At 48.6% G+C, this 19,141-nt stretch overlaps 8 protein-coding genes across 14 annotated transcripts; 4 read left to right on the top strand and 4 right to left on the bottom strand.

The window, feature by feature from the left end:
* The first annotated feature begins 10 nt into the window (after nucleotides 1-10).
* LOC112344379 lies at nucleotides 11-1,575 on the top strand. Of its 3 annotated transcripts, none has more exons than XM_024669009.1 (6): nucleotides 11-251; nucleotides 306-366; nucleotides 435-566; nucleotides 619-726; nucleotides 940-1,067; nucleotides 1,136-1,575. In XM_024669009.1, exons 2-6 carry the CDS (start codon nucleotides 317-319, stop codon nucleotides 1,237-1,239), a joined length of 522 nt encoding a protein of 173 aa, XP_024524777.1. In that variant the 5' UTR covers nucleotides 11-251; nucleotides 306-316; the 3' UTR covers nucleotides 1,240-1,575. The 3 variants fall into 3 exon arrangements, with proteins under 3 accessions (XP_024524777.1, XP_024524780.1, XP_024524784.1); XM_024669012.1 differs by having other exon boundaries at nucleotides 187-251; nucleotides 299-366; XM_024669016.1 differs by having other exon boundaries at nucleotides 187-366; nucleotides 1,205-1,575.
* Nucleotides 1,443-3,099, bottom strand: LOC9632230 (transcription factor MYB20). The gene is made up of 3 exons (XM_002960383.2): nucleotides 2,562-3,099; nucleotides 2,332-2,461; nucleotides 1,443-2,253 (listed from the first exon to the last, which is right to left on the bottom strand). The coding sequence occupies exons 1-3, from the start codon at nucleotides 2,692-2,694 to the stop codon at nucleotides 1,443-1,445; spliced, it is 1,074 nt and encodes a 357-aa protein (XP_002960429.2). The 5' UTR covers nucleotides 2,695-3,099.
* A 398-nt stretch (nucleotides 3,100-3,497) lies between these two features.
* LOC9641964 (probable aspartyl aminopeptidase) lies at nucleotides 3,498-7,576 on the bottom strand. Of its 2 annotated transcripts, XR_002991666.1 has the most exons (11): nucleotides 6,531-7,576; nucleotides 6,386-6,470; nucleotides 6,180-6,315; nucleotides 5,839-6,111; nucleotides 5,636-5,789; nucleotides 5,354-5,593; nucleotides 5,166-5,298; nucleotides 4,908-5,089; nucleotides 4,734-4,846; nucleotides 4,504-4,672; nucleotides 3,498-3,941 (listed from the first exon to the last, which is right to left on the bottom strand). XR_002991666.1 is itself a non-coding variant. In XM_024668945.1 (10 exons), the coding sequence occupies exons 1-10, from the start codon at nucleotides 7,272-7,274 to the stop codon at nucleotides 4,564-4,566; spliced, it is 2,169 nt and encodes a 722-aa protein (XP_024524713.1). In that variant the 5' UTR covers nucleotides 7,275-7,576; the 3' UTR covers nucleotides 3,943-4,563. The 2 variants fall into 2 exon arrangements, 1 of the variants encoding a protein (XP_024524713.1); XM_024668945.1 differs by lacking the exon at nucleotides 3,498-3,941 and having other exon boundaries at nucleotides 3,943-4,672.
* Nucleotides 7,577-7,585: 9 nt separating this feature from the next.
* LOC9632229 (prefoldin subunit 6) lies at nucleotides 7,586-8,510 on the top strand. The gene is made up of 5 exons (XM_002961031.2): nucleotides 7,586-7,707; nucleotides 7,775-7,845; nucleotides 7,915-8,039; nucleotides 8,114-8,174; nucleotides 8,251-8,510. Exons 1-5 carry the CDS (start codon nucleotides 7,635-7,637, stop codon nucleotides 8,302-8,304), a joined length of 384 nt encoding a protein of 127 aa, XP_002961077.2. The 5' UTR covers nucleotides 7,586-7,634; the 3' UTR covers nucleotides 8,305-8,510.
* LOC9632228 lies at nucleotides 8,178-10,590 on the bottom strand. 3 transcript variants are annotated; one of them, XM_002960381.2, is made up of 14 exons: nucleotides 10,514-10,590; nucleotides 10,355-10,443; nucleotides 10,143-10,257; nucleotides 9,988-10,070; nucleotides 9,865-9,930; nucleotides 9,711-9,808; nucleotides 9,532-9,650; nucleotides 9,443-9,483; nucleotides 9,228-9,316; nucleotides 8,991-9,177; nucleotides 8,819-8,935; nucleotides 8,725-8,769; nucleotides 8,541-8,669; nucleotides 8,178-8,485 (listed from the first exon to the last, which is right to left on the bottom strand). In XM_002960381.2, the coding sequence occupies exons 1-14, from the start codon at nucleotides 10,578-10,580 to the stop codon at nucleotides 8,354-8,356; spliced, it is 1,377 nt and encodes a 458-aa protein (XP_002960427.2). In that variant the 5' UTR covers nucleotides 10,581-10,590; the 3' UTR covers nucleotides 8,178-8,353. The 3 variants fall into 3 exon arrangements, with proteins under 3 accessions (XP_002960427.2, XP_024524766.1, XP_024524771.1); XM_024668998.1 differs by having other exon boundaries at nucleotides 10,146-10,257; XM_024669003.1 differs by having other exon boundaries at nucleotides 10,176-10,257.
* Nucleotides 10,591-10,633: 43 nt separating this feature from the next.
* LOC9641963 (pre-mRNA-splicing factor SLU7) lies at nucleotides 10,634-12,410 on the top strand. The gene has a single exon (XM_002961030.2). The coding sequence runs from the start codon at nucleotides 10,685-10,687 to the stop codon at nucleotides 12,302-12,304; it is 1,620 nt and encodes a 539-aa protein (XP_002961076.1). The 5' UTR covers nucleotides 10,634-10,684; the 3' UTR covers nucleotides 12,305-12,410.
* A 1,625-nt stretch (nucleotides 12,411-14,035) lies between these two features.
* Nucleotides 14,036-16,730, bottom strand: LOC9632226 (nitrate regulatory gene2 protein). Its single transcript, XM_024677178.1, has 4 exons — nucleotides 15,718-16,730; nucleotides 15,506-15,633; nucleotides 15,057-15,280; nucleotides 14,036-15,000 (listed from the first exon to the last, which is right to left on the bottom strand). The coding sequence occupies exons 1-4, from the start codon at nucleotides 16,454-16,456 to the stop codon at nucleotides 14,232-14,234; spliced, it is 1,860 nt and encodes a 619-aa protein (XP_024532946.1). The 5' UTR covers nucleotides 16,457-16,730; the 3' UTR covers nucleotides 14,036-14,231.
* Nucleotides 16,731-17,249: 519 nt separating this feature from the next.
* On the top strand, nucleotides 17,250-18,775 carry LOC9641962 (peroxisomal membrane protein 11C). 2 transcript variants are annotated; one of them, XM_002961028.2, is made up of 8 exons: nucleotides 17,250-17,346; nucleotides 17,445-17,641; nucleotides 17,726-17,800; nucleotides 17,869-17,943; nucleotides 17,992-18,072; nucleotides 18,129-18,224; nucleotides 18,282-18,455; nucleotides 18,523-18,775. In XM_002961028.2, exons 2-8 carry the CDS (start codon nucleotides 17,450-17,452, stop codon nucleotides 18,562-18,564), a joined length of 735 nt encoding a protein of 244 aa, XP_002961074.1. In that variant the 5' UTR covers nucleotides 17,250-17,346; nucleotides 17,445-17,449; the 3' UTR covers nucleotides 18,565-18,775. The 2 variants fall into 2 exon arrangements, with proteins under 2 accessions (XP_002961074.1, XP_024532560.1); XM_024676792.1 differs by having other exon boundaries at nucleotides 17,250-17,365.
* Nucleotides 18,776-19,141: the final 366 nt, after the last annotated feature.

The following is a 19,141-nucleotide window of genomic DNA, read 5'->3' as shown; positions in this document are numbered from 1 at the left end:
AGCAGATCGAGCAGGACAATTCGCTGTGGCGCAAGCTCAGAACGAAGTGGAGAAGTTTCCAGTCTCTTCGGAAATGCATGGTGTCTGGCTTTGAGGATGATCGGGATGGGAGCGAGAGAGGATCTTGACTGAATCATGTAAGCTCTAGTCGCAAATTTTCTTTCTTGATCTCGTTTTGATTCAGGGGAACAGTCGCAATGGAGATTCGTTTGAACCCAGTTGGAGGTTGCTGGTACATGAAGTAGGACGAAGTAAGTATTGTTGTAAGTATTTTCTTTAGGCTATCACCACGTTCAAGTGAATAGTTGCCGAGTTGATGCTCGTAAGGAAACTGGAAAAATCTTATGATTATTATTCTACCTGCATGTAAGTGAGAATGAGAATTCTTCCCCCTTTTTTTTCATGCTATGCACGAGTTTTATTTCTTTTCACAGTTCGATTCTTCCGCACTGCGACCCCACTGTAAAGGAGGATTCGCCAGTGGATTGCTCGTCAAATCAAAAATTCATTTCTCACAGGCTAAGCAGGAATTTTGCTGATCCCGTCCTGGAACAAGAAAAACAGAAGTGATTAAAGCTAATGTTTTGCAGAACTGAATTTTCTATTTTGTTGTTCCAGGTGTTTGTCTCTTGGTTTTCTGTTGCCATTGCCTCAGCGTGAACATAAAAAGCAAGAGCTTCAGGCCGCGGGACATGACTCTGTGTCAAAGATGATTCTCGCCATTTGGTAAGCATCCTACGTCAAGTTTAATGTTTCTTTGCCTCTGCCTGATGAGCTATTATACCAAAAGAAGTCGTTAACCATGTTTACACACACCAGGTTGGATTGTAACTTCGGCAAATTTTTTTTTTCTTTTTTCATTGCAGCCCGCAAGTAGACTTGCTCCTGTGAATTTTTTTCCTACTTTTTTTGGCTTGACTCTGCCAACGTGATGTTCAGGAAACGAGCAGGAGTTTTTAAGCGCTGCGCTGTTGAACTGGTTCCAAGTCGAGTGCAAGAAAGAAGCTTTTTAGCTCATGATGTCCACATAACACGGCGCAGCGCATGCATTTTACTCACGTTATCAGGTACCGGTTTTTATGCTGTCGAGCTGGGTACTTGTGAATTTGTATTTATCACCGCTTTTCTTTTCAAGGCTGGCAGCAAAGTTTTTCGTTAACTCCATTCTCCAGGCGAGTAAATAACAGAACTTTTTGTACCGCAGGTGGGAGAGCTTTACTGCTTCGTTATTCAAGATGATCCTGTCACGGACTATTGTACAACGGGTACACTGTCGAAGATTCAAACTTTCAAGTCAGGGGCGTGTGCGTAAGACGACGCCTGGTGACAGAATCGACGACCGACTGTGGACAGAAACAGCATCGAACTGAGCCGTGCAGCGGGGACGAGAAAAGAAAGACAGAAAAAAAATAAATCAAGTGGTGGTGGAATTAGAAGCGGTTTTACATGTCATCGAGGATGGCAGCCAGCCTCTGGAGCTCCTCTTGGCAAGAGTGTGGGTAGCGGACGCCTTCCTCTTGAGGCTGGTGCTGGCTTTCAACAAAAGCTGGGTGCGAACGCCAGGGATCATGTGAACTGGAGGCATTGGCAACGGTCACGGGGTGCTGAGCAGCACCAGGGTGGCTCCATTGCTGGAAGTAACTCGGCGAGCAGGCCGACTCGTCGTCGAGGAAGCTGCTGGGGCCGTTGATGATCTCCCACAGGGACGGCGACGATGACACTTCCCGCTTCACGCATGCAACAGTCGTACTCGTGGATTGCTGCTGCTGCTGCTGCTGCTGCTCGCTGGAGTCCGTCTCCTGCTTTTGGAGACAGCACGGGAGCTGTGCTGCGGCCTCTGGCTGCGGGAAGCGAGGGGGAGGCATGAGCATTGCCAGTTGCTGCCAGGAACTCCCGGAGGAAGAAGAAGAGGAAGCGGACGAGGAGGGTGGCACGACCAGATACTCGTGAGCGGAGGTGTCAGCGCCTGGCATCTCCTGGACGAGCAGGTTCATCATGGTCTCCGCTAAGTTCTCCTGCGCTTGCTGACTGCTGGTGAATTGGATGGTCGCAGGTGTGGACGAGGATGGCGACGCCGCCTGCGACGCCTCCTCGGTGACGCAGCTCAGGCCGCTGGCGGTGCTGCTGCTGATGGCCTGATGAGTCATTGGATCGATCCCCATCTGCCGGAGCTTCTTCTTGATCCTGGTGTTCCAGTAGTTTTTGATCTCGTTGTCCGTCCGGCCGGGGAGCTGTGCCGCAATGCGAGACCACCTGAGACACAAAATTTCATGCCAACCGGTGACTATGCTTTCCAAAGCTCGTTTTTGGATTTCTCCTGATAGATGGTACCTGTTTCCCATGACAGCGTGCAGATCGATGATCATCTGCTCCTCTTGCTCCGTGAGAACACCGCGTTTGAGATCGGGGCGGAGATAATTCGTCCACCGCAAGCGGCAGCTCTTTCCGCAGCGTAGGAGTCCTGCGAATTTCGTCGAGTGAGAGATGAGAGATCGATCAATTCAACTACAAAGAGGTAAGGTTTTGTTCCTTTTTCTCTTGGCAATGCCTTCTTTGCTTACCAGCTAGCTTAGGAACTGCACGCCAGCATCCGTGCCCATGGCTGGTGATGTAGTGTATGAGCTTCCTGTCCTCCTCTGCAGTCCATGGCCCCTTTTTAAGTCCTACTTTCTCACAGCATGGCTGCCTTCCCATGGCTAGATAGAGGGGAAGAACTAGAAGAGAGGGAAGAGGTGGAGTGATGAATTCTACTATGAATTGTTCGAGTCTTTCGTACTTTGGGAGACTGGGAGAGAAAGAATTGCTTGCTCGCGATCGACGATACTTTTTTAATATTCGTCTTCTGTCTTCTCGCAGAAGATTAAATGACGCAAACGGACAGCAGCAGCAGCAGCGGCATTGAATCTAGCAAGGCTCGAGTCAGAGAGAAAGAGCATGGAGGAGGAATGGGTTGATTCGTGGAGAGCTGGGGGAGGAGGGGGATATTACCCGAGTGCCAGGAAAAATGCCTAAAGGAAGAACACGAGACCACCGGATTTATATACATACTCCATTAAAGGCGATCATCTCTTTGCTGATTGATTGATCCGCGAGCTATTTAACCGGGTAAGCAGCATTTTCTTTTCCTCTCTCTCTCTCTTTCGTTGCGTAGATAATCACTCTCGACGATCATTCTCTCTTGTGCATATAGTTTTTCCGCTCCAGCGCGACGTTGACAGAGACGAGACGAAAGGAAGGATTGGCACACACTACTCGAAGGTGGATTATTCCATCTATAAGTAGTGTGGGCTTATTCCTCTCTGGAGTTCTCGATGACAAGCTCGCGAAAAAGAAGAAGAAGAAGAAGAAGAAAAATGTGTCGGCTGAGCATGACAGATCCAAGCGATTGATGTAAACACCGGCCCCTTTGATTACAAGCAAGGCAATTGCGGGGGCGAGCAGGAGATTCGTCGCGAAGATGCTACAAGAAGAATAGGATGTTCTAGAATACACATAGATTGATCAAAGCTGGAGAAGCTTAATTGTTTGTTTGCATTCGCGCATATAATAACTGGAGCCAACGTGGGCCATGGTGAAATTATAAAAGCGTGCACCGTCCGCGTGGGGGTATATGCGACAAGATGCCCCCAGTACCGTACGAGAGAGAGAAAAGGTGGTGGGCATGGGCATGGGCGAAAGAATGAATGGCAGCATAGCTTTTAGATTGTGTGGTGTGGTGCTAAAATGGAGGAGAAAAGAGAGTGAAGAGACCCCACGCCTTTGAGATGGCATCATGGGCTGCTGATGATGCCATGCATGGCGTGCACGCATCATTTCACATACGCAACTTTGAAGGGGTTTGTTGTTTGTTTGTACAAGGAGGAACTGTCCAGTGTGTTTGATGTTGAAGCTCCAACTTCCATCGTTTCCATCTTCCATCCTCCATCCAGCCAGAGAGGGGTCTACTAGCAAAATAAATTCGATTAAACTTGGCTTGTGATGCAATAGTCTAGAGACATGGAGCTCAAGATTCCATGATCGACAACAATTCCCCATAGTTGGTTGTTTCGTTTCTCTCTTGGAAGTCACTCTCTCGATCTAGCTTTGAACGGGGTCTCTCTCTCTCTCTCTCTCTCTCTCTTGCGCGGTTATCCCTGTAGCAAGCTCGAGATGCTTAGCTTGGACGAGTCCTTGCGACAGAGGCTGGACGAATGCTCGCGTCGCGTCTCTGCGCGTTACACTTTGTCGTCCAGTCTTGCGTCAGGAGTAGACATACGGAAGAATCACAAGGACGCCAGGCCGGAGTGAGAGCAAAAAGAGAGGAAAAGAATCGTGTAAGGACATGACAAGCGCATAGCTAACGGCCATGCTTATGTCATACCTGTGACGCTTATCAGTAGTACACAGCTTATGTGGAGAGAAAGACGACTATGGTGAGAAAAAGAGAGACGAAAGACGAAAGACGAGAAAGAAAAAAAAAGAGAAACGCTCGGAGTTTCGGAGAGAGGAAGAGTTTTTTTTTACCTCTCAAGAAGCTGAGAATGATGATGGCGTCCCACGTTGGTACGTCTCGCCGGCTATTTCTCAGGCGTCCACTCGGAGCTGATCGTCGAGAGAAGCGATCTCTTGGAAGAAAGCTCGGAAGTGGCGGAAGGCGGCGTCAATATCTTCCGTGCCGCACATCTCTCGCACGCTGCAAAGCCCCCAGAGAGTCAGCCAGCGCGAAAGATATAATTCCCAATCATGGAGCAAACCTGTGCATCGCGAGCTGTGGAAGACCGCAATCCACCAAACGGATGCCATATCCTGCCGCCAGCACTGAATCGATGGTCGAGCAGCATCCAACGTCACTGACCACGGAATAGTTCTGCGCGCAAGAGAAAGCGTTAAAAATGAGAGACACAGAGCGTGGACGAGTCGAGGCTGACCTGTGTCGGAATACAATTCCGCTTGGCGACCTCCTTGAACAGAAACGCAGAGATCGCGTCTGTCGCATTGTTCTGTGTTACATTGTGTTTGATTACGAGACCGTCGTGGAGTTTTGGCTGGTTGTGCTCCACATCATTCTCGGCATTGTTGGGATGCAAAGCATGAGCCATGTCTGCAGATACTGCCACACAACACAAGGAAAAGAAAAGAACAAAAAGTTAAACACAATCCTTCCTCAGACTCTGTATGATGCGTACCAACAAACGAGCGTCGGATTGCTCGCTCTACAACGCCTTCGCTTGTAGAACCGCGAGCCAGCCATCGTGATATCCTCATCATGGCCTGGAACATGGTCTGTGGACCAGCTCCTTGAACGGCTTCTGATCCAACCTGAAATCTCCCATGTAAAGTCAAAGTTCGAAAAAACAAATTACAAAAACAATACCTCTCCATTGTCGAAAAGTGCAACCATGCGGATGTAATCCTCATCCAGCATCGACAGCGGTTCAGAAGACGTATCCAGCAGAGCCCAGAGAGCGCAGAACGCCGACGCCAGGTTGTCCAGCCTTCCCGAAAACACAAACTCTTGACGAGCACCTCCGATGCATGCAGGCTGAGTGTCGTAAATGCTCAGCTCAAAATCCGCGATTTCACTGACATCGCAGTGAAGCTCGTCTGCGAGCACCTGAAAAAGTGTGACTGGCTGAATGCCAGGGCAAAGAGTTACCTGCAAAAGAAGAGGGTGGTGGACGTCGTTGCTTTGGTTTCCTTCATGTTCACCCGGCGACTCCGAGTCACAAGAAACAGCCAGTTCTGCTTCAATTTGAGTAGCAAGGACTGGAGCTAGTTGGGACTCCAAATCTTGCTTCATACTGTCTGACCTGTAGAGAAAATAGTTTGAGCAAGAGTGTCAAGAAAGGCGAGACAGACCTGTCCATATGAAACGCCAAACTCGGGATCCGCAATATTGGCCTTCGAACACGAACAAGATCATGAATAAGCTCTCCATTTTTTGTTCTACGTAAAACCCGCCCGGCGACACTTAAATCCCTGTCAAACCAGGTATTCCATAGTCCAGTCCCATAAGCTTGGACTCTAACACGTAGAAAACCACCTTTAGTAGCCGCAGATACTGGTTTAAGCTTTGGACAGGGACTATCTGTATGAGCAGCCAATACATGAAAGCCACCACCGGGTTTATACCTGCACATTGACATCAAGCCATGCATTAGTAAATGGAAAAGGAACAAAGATGAGAAGAAGATGCGTACTTCCGACCAATGGCGAAAGCAAATATCGAGGACATATTTCGCGTGAAGAAATAGCGACCACCTGGCTGTAACTCCCACTCTTCACACTCGTTCAGCTGCTGGAAGCCTGATTCCAGCAAATGCCTCCTTGCCTCCACTGATATAAGTAAAACCCCGCATCAGTACCGGGAGAGAACTTACACGAAGTCACCAGATGGTGCTCTCACAAGTGGCATGAAAAGGTGTCGTAGAGTTGTTCAAGAACTCTATGAGATTTGGAACAACTGATAACGCGTCGCGACCAAGGAGAGCCTGGAGAAAAAAAAAACAAGGTGAGTAAGAAACAAGATCCAGTCGCGAAACAATACCTGCCTTTTCCGGAAAAAAACCTCTCTGATGGCTCGGCCCAGCGCCAGCCAAGAAGCGAAGATCGGCCATGGTGGGAGTCGGCTGCGAGAGCGCCAAGTTTGGGTGAACCTCGGCCTGGAAGCTACTTTCATCCACATCGACACCTTCCGGCTGCTTGGCATCACCATTCACTCCATCGTAGTGCACGTCCCCGGATCCTCCGAGCATGGCCATCCCATTCCCGAGCTGTGGAGACGCGAGCAAGGTCCGGGGCAGCCCAAGAGCAGTGGTGGCGGACGAGTCCCTCGCGCGCTTGGGCCTCTTGGCGTTCTTCTGTGGACAATTCACGCACATCGCCTCCCCGGTCTTGGCTCGGCAGTGCCAGCAGTAGAGATTTGGTATCTGGATCCACTTCCCCTGGATCTCGTCAAGCTGGAAGAAGCTCTTGAGATCCACGTTGAGGTGGCGATTGATGCAAAACCGGCAAAACCACCGCCTCCGGCGCTCCCCCTTGGTGTTGGAGTGGCCCGAGCAGTCGGGCGCCGGGCAGATGAAGAGGCCGCCGAATTGCCGGGTGGAGTTCTTCACCTTCCTGGAGATCCAGTCGCGAGGCCAGCCCTCACCACGCTCCAGCTGCTTGGCCGCCTCGGCTGGAGTGGTGGTGTGGTGGTGCGTGCACCAGTGACACGCCGCGCGGAGCTCCGTGTTGAGCTTGTTCCACAGCCCGTCGTCAATGAGGAAGGACGGCGCGCGCAGCACCTCCTCCATTGGGCCGAGAGAAAATATTTTCTTGTTCTTGATTCTTCTTCCCTGATCGATCGATCGGAGAAGAAGAGGGATCTTTGCTGCTGCTACCAGTCGTGAAATTCCGCGCAGAATTCCGTTTGTTGCTGGATTTGCCACGCGAAGACGCTGCTCGTCGCAGTCCAGAGGCTCCCGGAAGGCGGCAATGCCATTCTTCTTGGCGCCGGGAGAGAAGATCTGGAGCGCGCTTACCTATAATGCGGTCATGGAATCCGCGTCGAGCCGGATTGAAGCGCTGCACTCCAGCCCAGAGAAGAGATCCAAGAACCCTAAAATCCTGGGAACATATTTTAGGGCTCCAGAGTTCTTGGAGAAGAGAATCGCATGGCGGCCGCGGTGAAGGAGCTCCAGCGGCAGCTGGAATTGCGAGCGTCGGAGCTCAACAAGATCCAGAAAGGTATGGCGATCGCGATCGCGATTGTTGCAGGGATTCCAGCTCTAACAAGACCGATCGGGCGATACAGACATTAGCAAGAATCACCAAGTGAGGCGGCAGTACACGATCCAGCAAGGGGAGAATGAGATGGTGATCAAGGTCCGTGCCTAGGAATCGCATTTCTCTTCTAGAACTTGAAAGTTTCTTCTCGTGAATCATGCTTCCCAGGAACTAGAGCTTCTCAAAGAGGACGCCAATGTGTTTAAGCTCATTGGACCAGTGCTCGTGAAGCAAGACCTGGTGGAAGCCAAGGCCAACGTGAACAAGCGCATCGAGTATATCACAGGAGAACTGTCAGTCCAAGCACATCCTCCATAGCTCGGAGCTTTCTTCTCACTTTTTCTTTTCTCTTTTCTTTTCCTCATAGGAGGAGACTTGACGGATCATTGAAAAGCCTAGAGGATCAACAAGGCTCCAAAAGAGAAGAGGTAGAGCATTGCAAAATCTTTGTTCTTCTCGTTTTCTTTTCCAATCAAACTCCTTTTTTTTTCTCTCGTCTTCCAGGTTCTAAAGTTGCAGCAACGCTTGCAATCGAGTAAAGCTAAAGCCTCAGCGTGAGCGATTGTCAATGGAAAAAGAGAAAAACTGTTTGGCAAATCGACACACTCTATCCTTTAAGAACCGGAGCACTCAGGTAGACTTTTGTGTTGCTGTATTCGTCCAGCAACGGATTAAAGCCACTCTTGGTCTTGACTTGGTTCACGTACGCAAAGCGGCTCATGAAGTTGCTGGAACTCATCTGATGGAAATGCAAGAACAGTTAGAAATCGCATTGACGCAACGTTGTCACTTACGATTGCGCTCCCGCGGTAGACTCCAAATTTGTTGGGAACAATCTTTCCTTCCGATTGCGATATAGCGCACTCGTTGTCGAGAATGAGAAGCTGATCAAAGTCCGTAGGGAAAAATATGTCCGCTTCTCCCTGTGGTTGAATTCAAGCTCTCCTTAAGAAAAAAAACATTTTATTCTTTCCAAACCTTTGCATCGAGATAAGACGAGTAGTCCGTGGTTACACCATCTTTCTACAAAACGAAGGTCAAAAATCGAAAATTGAAAACCAATGACTCCTACTTTGCTTGAAACCAATGGAGCTCCACGTCCAGGAATTTTTACTTCAGGAAGGAAGCTAAAGTCCGACACCACCATCACCATATTGGGGCGTGCGTAATGAAGAGACTCTAGGAGTTCCTGCCAGAGACGAGAAGCTGATAAGGAGAAACCATCAAGAAAAGGAGCTCATTACCATGCATCCAGTCGGTATCCACCACTTTTCAGGCGATGGAAGAACCCTGGAGAAAATCGACTTCACTGACTTAGTTAGCTTGCGAACGACGTCGACACTATCGCCATCCCGTTCCTTGCCAAGAATCTCAAGGCAGCGAGAAACCAGCGAGTCTTCTACGGGTCTGTGATGCTCGACAAATCTCGATCTAGAGGAAATGCTGATCAGCGAAGAAAGGAAGAAAGGATAATAACTTACTCGCTAGAATCATACTGGACGTAAGTTTCCATCCAAGGTGATTTGGAGCTCTCCCTGAACAGGAGATCATGAGGCATGTTGTCTAAAACCTGTACAGGAGAACTCTGGGTTAACCATGAAAACACGAGTAGCAAACTGAAGCAGACATAACCGGGATTTCGAGAATAAGATTTGTAAGCAAGAAAGAGAGGGTCATACTGGCAAAGATGCTCCACCTCAAGCATGACGACGTAACAAGGCGACTCGTCCTGCTCACCTGTAAAGAAGATATTAAAAAGCAAGTAAAAACAAAAGCTTTCCAGACCCCATCCAGATTTATCGCGTGCATTGCGGCATTCCACCGAGAACTTGTCACCGTGCTCCTCCTCTTCGCATAAACGGTGACGCTGTTTGTTCGCCAGGCCCTCGCTGACATCTACGGAACTATCTAAATCCATGGAAATCAGCACAGTAACTTGCAAAGGTCACTGCCACAACACTTACGTGTAATGCATCGTGTTGTAGACGTCGCCTTGCCTCTCCCTGATGTAGCCCAGGACGTTGCTCGCGCAAGTGCCTGTTCCACCTCCAATCTCGTAAATCTACAAAACAAGCTTGTCAGATATCTCGCGCTTTTTCTCTTTTCAAGCTTTCCTACTTTCAGGGGAAATTGCGGATTCATGGTTTGGAGAATGTACTCCGCGACAGCAAATCCATACCACGGCTAAAAGAAACACAGGAAACGATGAGAAAGGTCATGCAGATACTTCGATTGTTTTACCTGGAAGAGTTCCACTGGAGTAAACCACGACATATCATTCTGCTTGTAGAGCTCGGCTATATGCTTCCTGTACGCGAAACGTCCTGGAGAAAAGGACGGAAATTAGTCACGAAAGGTTTTCCTAGAGAAAGAAGAACTCGAGAAAAAAAAAACACCACCGCTTATCCCACTGAAGTCAAGAGGCTCACGCATAGATCCAACAACATCCGGCCTGGACGAGAAGTATCCAAACTTGGGATGATACAAGGCCTGCCTGATGTAATCGCGAACCTGGAAGACGAGACAGCATTTTTAAAATCGATCGTCTAGAAGCAAAACGAAAGAAGAAATGCTCCTCATGAAACAAGAAAGGAGAGGAAGATCTTACGAGGAGAGGTTTGTCTCCAATAGCTTCCTCGAATGTTTGTGGCACTGGCACATCTTCGGCGACCTGTGACGCAGCCGATGAGAAATTCCCTGCCAAAGAGAGAAGCCATGATGAGAAAAAGAAAAATTTGCGATTCCAGCTCAAGAGAAATGCACTTACAGCGCGTGCAAGGAGCTGGCCAGATCGGCGCCTTCGCCGAGCGCCATCGCCTCGCCAGCGCAAGCATATTCCTTTAGGGCTTATGCTTTAGCGAAAGGGCAAAACATTTGTCCCCCCATTTCTAGGGTTTCTCAATTCTAGGGCTCCTCGGCGAGAGCGCGATCTTGCACCATGGCGACCGCGTCCGTGGCCTTCAAATCCCGCGAGGATCACCGCAAGCAGATGGAGCTGGAGGAGGCGCGCAAGGCAGGGCTAGCTCCGGCAGAGGTAGACGAAGATGGGAAGGAGATCAATCCCCACATCCCGCAGTACATGTCCTCGGCGCCGTGGTACCTCAACGCGGAGCGCCCCAGTCTCAAGCATCAGCGTAAGTGGAAATCCGACCCTAACTACACCAAGGCCTGGTACGAGCGCGGAGCAAAGGTCTTCCAGGCCACCAAATTCCGAAAGGGGGCTTGCCAGAACTGCGGTGCGATAACGCACGATGTCAAGAGCTGCATGGACAGGCCCCGGAAGATCCAGGCGAAGTGGTCCAACTTACACATCGCCCCGGACGAGAAAGTGGAGTCTTTCGAGCTGGACTACGATGGGAAGAGGGATCGCTGGAACGGCTACGACCCGCAGACGTTCTCGATGGTGATAAACTACTGGGAGCAGAAGGACGAGGCGCGCAACAAGTACCAGAAGGAGCAGCAGCTCAAGAAGCTGGAGCAGAAGCAAAACAATCCGGATGAGAAAGAGAAAGTTGGCGACAGCGACGAGTCGGACAGCGACGAGGAGGCGGAGGTGGACGAGGCCAAGGTGGACGAGAGCAAGCAGATGGACTTCGCAAAGGTGGAGAAGCGAGTGCGCACCACCGGAGGAGGCAGCACTGGAACTGTGAGAAACCTGCGTATCAGGGAGGACGTTGCCAAGTATCTCCTCAACTTGGACGTGAACTCGGCCTACTACGATCCCAAGACGCGGTCGATGCGAGAGGATCCCCTTCCGGACAGCGATCCAAACGAGAAGTTCTACATGGGCGACAACCAGAACCGGGCCAGCGGCCAGGCGCAGGACTTCAAGCAGCTCAACATCCACGCGTGGGAGGCTTACGAGAAGGGGCAGGACATCCATCTCCAGGCGGCTCCATCGCAGGCGGAGCTGCTCCACCGGGACTTCAAAGTCAAGAAGGAGAAGCTCAAGGGGCAGCTCAAGGAGGACATAATGGAGAAGTATGGGAATGCCGCGGCCACGGACAAGCTCCCGGCGGAGCTCCTGCTCGGACAGACGGAGAGACAGGTGGAGTACGATCGAGCGGGGCGGATGATCAAGGGGCAGGAGAAGGCTGTCCCGAAGAGCAAGTACGAGGAGGACGTGTTCATAAACAACCACACCACGGTGTGGGGGTCCTTCTGGAGGGATCACCAGTGGGGATACAAGTGCTGCCGGCAGTTCATCAGGAACAGCTACTGCACCGGCCAGGCGGGGATCGACGCGGCGGAGGCGTCGGCGGAGCTGATGCGAGCGAATATGGAGATGAAGGAGGCCGTCCAGGAGAAAGCTCCGGTGATTGAGGAGAAGAACTTGGCGAGCTGGGGGGGAGAGGTCGCGGAGGACGTTGTGCTTGACAGGAAGAAGCTCAAGGAGGCGCTCAAGAGGGAGGACGAGCGGCTGCGCGAGGAGAAGGACGAGCGCAAGAGGAAGTATAATGTGACTTACAGCGACGAGGTGACGGCCGAGGATATGGAGGCGTACAAGATGAAGAAGGTCCACTTTGATGATCCCATGAGGGATTTCTTGGGCAAATAGAAATTAAAACTGTAGATAAGCTTGCAGTTATAAAACTATAATCTCTGAAGCTCTGTATTTTAATTGTGATGCAAGAAATGGTCAGAAATGGTTGTGCAAGAGTTAATTCTGGTGTTAATTGATGTTTTCATCCAGAAAAGAGTTATAAATATAAACATAAATATAGAAATAAAACCATCTTGTTACTCTTAACATTAAAAATATCAAATAGTATTGTTATATAAACAGGAAACCAATTTTGTAAAATGCATTCAGATTAGTAGAATGGTGAAGCTTGTTGCAATCGCTTTTGCTGCTTTTTGTTTAGGTTTTGTTTCATATGTTGTTGAGGGAAACCATCAGGCATTCAAAAGCAAACAATATGAAGGAAGACATCAATCATTGTTAAATGCTGATGCAAATTCAGTTGTGCTTCATGTTTATTCAGTGGATGATCCAAATGCTCATCCAAGAGCTGGTGATATTAATTTTAATACTGTTAGTGCTGCAATTGATTGGATTACATATAATTCGTCACAACGATATTTGATTTTGATTGGACCAGGAATTTATAGGTAATTTTATTATTTATACAGTTGATTTCTTATAATTCTATATATGAAAATAAAAATGCAGAGAGAAAATTACTATACCAAAATTTAAAGATTTTATCCATTTGGCGGGTGTAACACAAAATATATTTGATACGGTGATAGTTTATAATGCAAACCATGGTTCGGTTAATGGTACTGGTAAAAGTGCAACTTTTGATGTTCTTTCAAACTATTTTATTGCTGAATATATCACTTTTCAGGTAAATTTTTATTATTATAGTTTTATAACTATTACAAATATAACAATTTTTTAATTTTTTCTTAGAATGATGCACCATTCGCAAATCCAGGAGATATAAATAAGCAAGCAGTTGCTTTGAAATTATCTGGTGATTTTGCAAGGATTTCTAACTGCTTTATTCTCTCTAGTCAGGATACTCTTTTCGATGACGAGGGTAGGCATTTTTTTCAGAACACATATATAGAGGGAAACATAGACTACATCTTTGGTTCTGGAAGGTCACTTTACGAGGTAAACAATATTTTTTCTTTAAATTTCTCATTCTGTTTCTTTGCACTATAGAAATGTAATCTCATCTCAAATTCCAACGCTACAACGAGTGGCTCTTTGACAGCACAAGGAAGATCCTCTACCACTGATTTCCCTTCTGGATACTCCTTCCACAATTGCTATATTGGAGGGACAGGAAAGATCATACTAGGCCGACCTTGGGGAAATGAAGCATTCGTGGTTTTTATCAATTGTTATATGGAGAGTGTGGTGGATCCCATTGGTTGGGCTCACTGGAACGATGTCCATGGCTCATCTAATAGGTAAAATGTCACAAAGCAATCATGTTTATTTACTTTTGCTTTGTTCCAGCACTGCTTTCTTTGCCGAGTATCAAAACTATGGTCCAGGTTCTTCTACTTCGAAACGTGTAAATTGGACTACAACCATTACGGAGGAGGACGCTAAAGCATTCAGTTCTCTAAGCTTTATAGATGGCCAGATGTGGCTCTGATATAATCTAATATTTTGTTTCTACTTTTAAATTCATGCAAATCTCGTCACCTTTAATCTTGACGTGGGTTACAATTCCGTAAGCCTGTGGTTTTTCCTTCCAAGCGATCTGGAACAAGGCCACTGTTTTGTCATCTGAGAAACTCAGTGAACCTGAAAAAGCCTCCACCATGGTTTTCATTTTCAAGCCCATATATTACAAGTCATTAGATCAATAGCAGTCAAACAAAAATCTAAAAAAGCCGCTCTAGAAAAGCCACTAGTGCTTTGCCAGCTCCACTGTATATGCTCTCCCTCTAGATTTTTAGATCATATACTTTGCTAGATCCCAGTGATGCATCTTCATCTCTTGGCGATGTTGCAAGACCTGTTACTTGACAATGCTCTGCTTTAAGCCATTCTTGGCTCGGCCATGAAGCTCCTGGTGTGTCTTCACCAAAACTTTTGCCGAGGAGCTCGCACTTCCAAACAGCTCCGGCAAGCAACTCTCGATACTGCCCAGCGTGAACGAAGCTCTCGATGAGTTGAGCTCTGCGAGTTTCTTCTTCTCTTGATCCACTTGCTGCCGGAAAAGCTCCAAGGAAGCTCGTTTCTCAGCAAGATTGCCTGGCGCATCCTTTCTACCACCAAGAGCTTTCTTCTCCATGTTTCTTACGCCTGCCACCTTCTTGTCCAGATCCTTCACTAGACCATATACTCGCTTCTGGGCCTTGATTTGTTCCATCTGATACCACTCTATCTTGCTTGCTGCCATTGTTAACTTTCGTATCGCTTGTCCGGAGCTCTCCTTAGACAGGTCGTTCAAGGACTTCTCCCATTCCTGGCACAAGAAGTAGATCTCTGGGATGGCCAAGTGCATTACCCGTGATTTCTTGCGTGACAGACTGTGGAGCTTGTTGAGTTTGGAGATGCTTGCCTTGAGCCACTGCATTATGCTGCTTATGTACTCCTTCTCCTTGATGATCAACTCGTTGAGCGAGAAACTCCAAGACAGAAGCGCCAGCTGAAGCTTTTGTGCCGTCTTCCTCTGGCCGGGATTGATCTCCATTGCTGCTGCTCCTCGAGGCAGCCTCAAATCAAGAACGGCGGCTCTCTGGCGTTCATGGCAGCCTTGGATGCTTTTCCACATATCGGCAAGCCTGTACGCGCAAGAGGAAGAAGTTTAAACTCGATACCAGGTTAGCTGAAAGCTTACCCTTGGACGAGCTCGAGAAGCTGGTAATGAAGTTCTTCATTGGTGATCTTCTGGACGGCTGCGGCGGTTGCTTCCATAGCTTGGACTGCCACGGACATCTGGTTTTCGATGGCTTTGACGTCGGCTCTGGTTCTATCAACAGTTTCATCGTGAACTCTGTTGACATCGTATTTGCACAGCAGCTTGCGCTTCTTGTTGAAATCGGCATCGATTGAGTTGAGCGCCTGCGTTACCGTGATCACAAGTTAGTAGAATTCTCTCATCAAACCAGGAGACGACAAACTAAGAACTGTTGATCGTGGCTACAGGTGAAAACCGACAGCAAAAAAGTAGAAATGAAAAAAAAAAAAAAACAATTCACTAACTAGTGCGTTCTTTAACGAAAGACATAAACTATGCCTCGAGATCTATGAAGCCAACTCTAAAGAAAACTTGCGAAAGATCCATACCTTGACTTCCTCGTAAAGTTTGAGCTCCCAGGCCGACAATCGCTCGAGAGTGAGCGCCTGACTCCATCCATAGTTGCAATCGGTGACTTGATGGTCTCCATTCTTCCATGTCAATGCTAGACCTAGCTCTGCGATGAGCAAAGAAACAAAGAGATTTCGAGCTCTTAGATCACTTCCACAGCTGGGATCGAAAAGAAATGCAGGCGCCATACCTCTGCCGGACTGGAGGATCCCTGCCACAGCGGCTCCGCTCTGCGAAGCCCTAAGAAATTCTTGGTAAACATACCGGAAGATCTTCTCTATTTCGTGGAGAGGAAGCTCCGCGGGGACGATCGCCAGCCGTTGATCGCCGGGTCCATCGGACGATAGAGACGCCACTGAAGCGTTTGAATCTCTTCTCTCTCGCGTGGCCGGCGATGGATTGCTGCAATGGTGCTCGATCTCCCGGATCTTCACGTCGTCACCCTCCATCTCGATCACGGTGTCCTCCTCCTCGTCGCCGCCGTGGATCTCCTTGCTCGACGAGCAGGCCGCGATCGATTGCTCCACCTGCTGGAAGAAATCGAAGTCCCAGTAGCGAGATGGCAAGCCCGGAGGCGGTGGAGGCGGCTTGATTCCACTGAGGAACTCGTCCTCGAGAACTACCCTCTGGGATGCTGTGGGTGTGTACTCGATCGCAAAGCTAGATCTAGCTGGAGCTGGCGCTACGCGAAACCCATCGGTGATCCCGAGCTCTCCCGTGAGGAAATCTTGGAGAGCGCAGCCGGTTCGCGCGAGAGATTGGAGGAACTCGGCGTGAGATTTGGCGAATGCTCGCCCCGCCTGTGATGCCTGGCGAAGAAGCTCCTTCCTCTGCTTGCATTGCGACACTGCCGCGGAGTAATTGCAGAGATCCTCCTCGTCCTGCGGCTCTTCTCCAGGATCTTCCGCCTTAGAACAGGGGCATCCCATTATCCCTCTCTCCTCCTCGATCACCCGATCGATCAATCACCACCCTCGAGAAAACCGCTCGCGATCGCGCGAATTGGGAGCAATGCTACATCAATGCTGGCTAGAATCGCAATACAAGCGCACAGAATTCTCGCATAGAAACTGCTAGAAGATCTAGATCTGCAAGACAAGAAGTTTTTTTTCTTTAGTGTTGTTGTGTGTGGTCTCTTCTCCTAGAGGCGCAATGATTTCTCTATGTGGCGGCCATGGCCCCTTAAAAATACCACGCCACAGAAAAAAGAATATCCCCCACCACGAGTCTACCCAAGCAAGCAAGCCATCGGAGGAAATATAATTCTAAAGCAATGGTGGCGAAGCAATGAGTTATTCCCAGAGACCGACATTGTGGAGTAGTGCCGGATTCGAAGACCTCGCCAAAGATTTGACAGTGATATTTGTGCTAAACGAACAGCGATTAGTCGTAAATTAAAGCGCGACAAAAAACTAGTGGGGGGAAGCTTTACAGCTTTTCGCAATCAAACGTGGGCGCTCATGGTTCGATACCCTTTACACCTTTTTGATTTGAAACCTCGAATATCCCGAAGTATAAACCAAGAGCATGCCAGCTGTTTTCTCTATTTCGGGTATGCCGACGTGGAGGAATCCTAGCTGGCTGGGCGACAACCAGGGCTCAATGAGGCGCGGCCGCGTGGCAGCACTGATTAGTATGACACGTGGCAAAGATTTACTCGACGTGGCTATCAGCAAAGCCGTGCTTGGAAGGATAAGTATATATCATAGGTTTTTACTTTAGTCTCGGCCCTGCATTTTTTCGGTGGCGAGCAAGAGCGCGGGCGGAGGGAGGGCGCTGCGTCGCGGCCAGGGCTCGATCGATCGGCGCGGAGCATCAGGTGATATTTTTCGCGAGAGGTTGCTGCTCGGCACCGAGAAATGCCCCCATCTTTTGGAAATTTCTTGATCTTACTCTGGCGCTCTGCGTGTCTTGTAGATTAGATGGGGTCTCTAGATGTTGCGAGGGCGGAGGTGGCCTTCTTGGTCATGTACCTCAACAAGGCTGAGAGCAGGGATAAAATTTGCCGAGCGATCCAGTATGGAGCAAAATTTCTCAGCAATGGTGAGCCAGGTCCGGCGTCTCAAGTCGACAAGTCAACTAGCTTGGCAAGGAAAGTGTTTCGCCTCCTCAAGGTAAGCTTCTTTTTTCTTTCTTAGAAGAACTATTCTCTTCTACGATGGCTTGGCAAAGGTAGTGATGGATTTTTGTTTCCGCAGTACTTGAACGAGCTGCATGGTCTCATTGTTCCAGCTCCCAAATCGACGCCTCTCCCAATTGTTCTCCTTGGAAAGGTTTGGTTTTTTCTCTCAAGAAAAGTTCCTGCCGTAGAATTTTGTGTGCTCACCGATTTAGAATGCAGGCTAAAAACGCTTTGGTTGGAACGTTTTTGTTCTTGGATCAACTCGTCTGGGCTGGACGAACCGGCATCTATCAGGTTGGTCTTTTTTTTCGTTTGAGTGGACTAACGTAAGCTGCCTTATAGAACAAGGAGCGCCTGGAGCTCATCTCAAGGATATCGTTGTACTGCTGGATGACTGGATCGTTTTGCACCTCATTGGCTGAGGTAAGCTTGGAAATTCGTGAAGGAAGATATCGTGCTTACTCGCATCCTTAACCCAGGTGTCTGAGCTCGGCCGCCTTGCGGCTTCCAGGAGAAAGCTTGAGAGGGAGATTCGGCGATTAAAACAGCAAGGCAACCCGGAGAACGCGCACCTGGTTTGCATCACTTACACTCGTAGGATGCCATTCTAACGCTCCATTTGCTGGTGACAGAAAGAACAAAAACTCGTCTCTGTGAAACAATCTCACGAGAGAACCTTGAGCCTTGTCAAGGCTTCTCTGGATATAGTTGTCGCGGTTGGACTTCTTCAGCTTGCTCCAAAAACCGTGACGCCTCGTGTGACTGGAGCTCTGGGTTTTATCACCTCATTGATTTCCTGCTACCAGGTCCGATTCACGTCGAAACGTTTTTCACTTTGGCTGATTTTCTTACTTTGAGTTGATTTGTTTGCAGTTGCTTCCGCCTCCACCGGCCTCGAAGCCCAAGAGTTCGTGAAAGTGAGCGCCGTGAAGAATCAAAAGGGAAATAATAAGAACCATATGAACAGGAGTAGTTCCATGTACCATTTCCGTTAATCACGCCGAATTCTTATCTGTCGAGGTAACTAAAGGTGAGACCAAGAAATAGTAATTGCAAGGACTGCTCGAGGCAGACTAGGCGTGTTAAAAGTTTTCCAAAGTGGACTACATGCAGCTCTTCGTTCCAAGTGAGTGTTATGTTTTGATATTCAAAGTTGCCAACTTGGCCAGATAGGGCACCCGGAGGTACCTTTGTATTATGTTTAGTTTGGCCATAGTAACCAAAGCTCGTGGTGTAATCTTCACCATAATCGCTTGCGTCCGAGTATACGCTGTCAATGCTAGCAAAATTTCCTTTTTAAGAATCTTGGAAGAGACACAATGCCGATAACCCTGAGATTCGTCCCAAATGCCTTGAAAAGGCATTTGGAAATGCGAGGTTTGAGTGCTCCAAAGTAAGCCACTTTCCCACACACACAGAGAGAACAATAGAAAAATAAACAAAGAAAACCAGTGAAATCTCACAAAAGTACCAGACAATGGTATCTTGCTGC

The sequence above is a fragment of the Selaginella moellendorffii genome, unplaced genomic scaffold (assembly GCF_000143415.4).
Source record: "Selaginella moellendorffii unplaced genomic scaffold, v1.0 SELMOscaffold_0, whole genome shotgun sequence".
Taxonomy (NCBI): domain Eukaryota; kingdom Viridiplantae; phylum Streptophyta; class Lycopodiopsida; order Selaginellales; family Selaginellaceae; genus Selaginella; species Selaginella moellendorffii.
This window is presented reverse-complemented; position numbering and strand designations above follow the sequence as displayed.

What these genes read in the sequence shown, in the direction of transcription:
- LOC112344379 (XM_024669009.1), top strand. Translation starts at nt 317, where the DNA reads ATGCTCGTAAGGAAACTGGAAAAATCTTATGATTATTATTCTACCTGC. An exon ending in GATTATTATTCTACCTGCAT is followed by an intron (nt 367 to 434) that starts GTAAGTGAGAAT and finishes TTCTTTTCACAG; the next exon opens with TTCGATTCTTCCGCACTGCG. An exon ending in CATTTTACTCACGTTATCAG is followed by an intron (nt 1,068 to 1,135) that starts GTACCGGTTTTT and finishes TTTCTTTTCAAG; the next exon opens with GCTGGCAGCAAAGTTTTTCG.
- LOC9632229 (XM_002961031.2), top strand. Translation starts at nt 7,635, where the DNA reads ATGGCGGCCGCGGTGAAGGAGCTCCAGCGGCAGCTGGAATTGCGAGCG. An exon ending in GCTCAACAAGATCCAGAAAG is followed by an intron (nt 7,708 to 7,774) that starts GTATGGCGATCG and finishes CGGGCGATACAG; the next exon opens with ACATTAGCAAGAATCACCAA. An exon ending in GAGTATATCACAGGAGAACT is followed by an intron (nt 8,040 to 8,113) that starts GTCAGTCCAAGC and finishes TTTTCCTCATAG; the next exon opens with GAGGAGACTTGACGGATCAT.
- LOC9632226 (XM_024677178.1), bottom strand. Translation starts at nt 16,456, where the DNA reads ATGGGATGCCCCTGTTCTAAGGCGGAAGATCCTGGAGAAGAGCCGCAG. An exon ending in GATCCTCCAGTCCGGCAGAG is followed by an intron (nt 15,634 to 15,717) that starts GTATGGCGCCTG and finishes TGCTCATCGCAG; the next exon opens with AGCTAGGTCTAGCATTGACA. An exon ending in CTTCTCGAGCTCGTCCAAGG is followed by an intron (nt 15,001 to 15,056) that starts GTAAGCTTTCAG and finishes TTGCGCGTACAG; the next exon opens with GCTTGCCGATATGTGGAAAA.
- LOC9632228 (XM_002960381.2), bottom strand. Translation starts at nt 10,580, where the DNA reads ATGCTTGCGCTGGCGAGGCGATGGCGCTCGGCGAAGGCGCCGATCTGG. An exon ending in CTCCAGTGGAACTCTTCCAG is followed by an intron (nt 9,931 to 9,987) that starts GTAAAACAATCG and finishes TGTTTCTTTTAG; the next exon opens with CCGTGGTATGGATTTGCTGT. An exon ending in GTTACGTCGTCATGCTTGAG is followed by an intron (nt 9,317 to 9,442) that starts GTGGAGCATCTT and finishes TCTCCTGTACAG; the next exon opens with GTTTTAGACAACATGCCTCA.
- LOC9641962 (XM_002961028.2), top strand. Translation starts at nt 17,450, where the DNA reads ATGGGGTCTCTAGATGTTGCGAGGGCGGAGGTGGCCTTCTTGGTCATG. An exon ending in AAGTGTTTCGCCTCCTCAAG is followed by an intron (nt 17,642 to 17,725) that starts GTAAGCTTCTTT and finishes TTGTTTCCGCAG; the next exon opens with TACTTGAACGAGCTGCATGG. An exon ending in ACCCGGAGAACGCGCACCTG is followed by an intron (nt 18,225 to 18,281) that starts GTTTGCATCACT and finishes TGCTGGTGACAG; the next exon opens with AAAGAACAAAAACTCGTCTC.
- LOC9641963 (XM_002961030.2), top strand. Translation starts at nt 10,685, where the DNA reads ATGGCGACCGCGTCCGTGGCCTTCAAATCCCGCGAGGATCACCGCAAG.
- LOC9632230 (XM_002960383.2), bottom strand. Translation starts at nt 2,694, where the DNA reads ATGGGAAGGCAGCCATGCTGTGAGAAAGTAGGACTTAAAAAGGGGCCA. An exon ending in TGCAGTTCCTAAGCTAGCTG is followed by an intron (nt 2,462 to 2,561) that starts GTAAGCAAAGAA and finishes CGAAATTCGCAG; the next exon opens with GACTCCTACGCTGCGGAAAG. An exon ending in CACGCTGTCATGGGAAACAG is followed by an intron (nt 2,254 to 2,331) that starts GTACCATCTATC and finishes TTTGTGTCTCAG; the next exon opens with GTGGTCTCGCATTGCGGCAC.
- LOC9641964 (XM_024668945.1), bottom strand. Translation starts at nt 7,274, where the DNA reads ATGGAGGAGGTGCTGCGCGCGCCGTCCTTCCTCATTGACGACGGGCTG. An exon ending in GAGGTTTTTTTCCGGAAAAG is followed by an intron (nt 6,471 to 6,530) that starts GCAGGTATTGTT and finishes TTTTTTCTCCAG; the next exon opens with GCTCTCCTTGGTCGCGACGC. An exon ending in GCTTTCGCCATTGGTCGGAA is followed by an intron (nt 6,112 to 6,179) that starts GTACGCATCTTC and finishes GTCAATGTGCAG; the next exon opens with GTATAAACCCGGTGGTGGCT.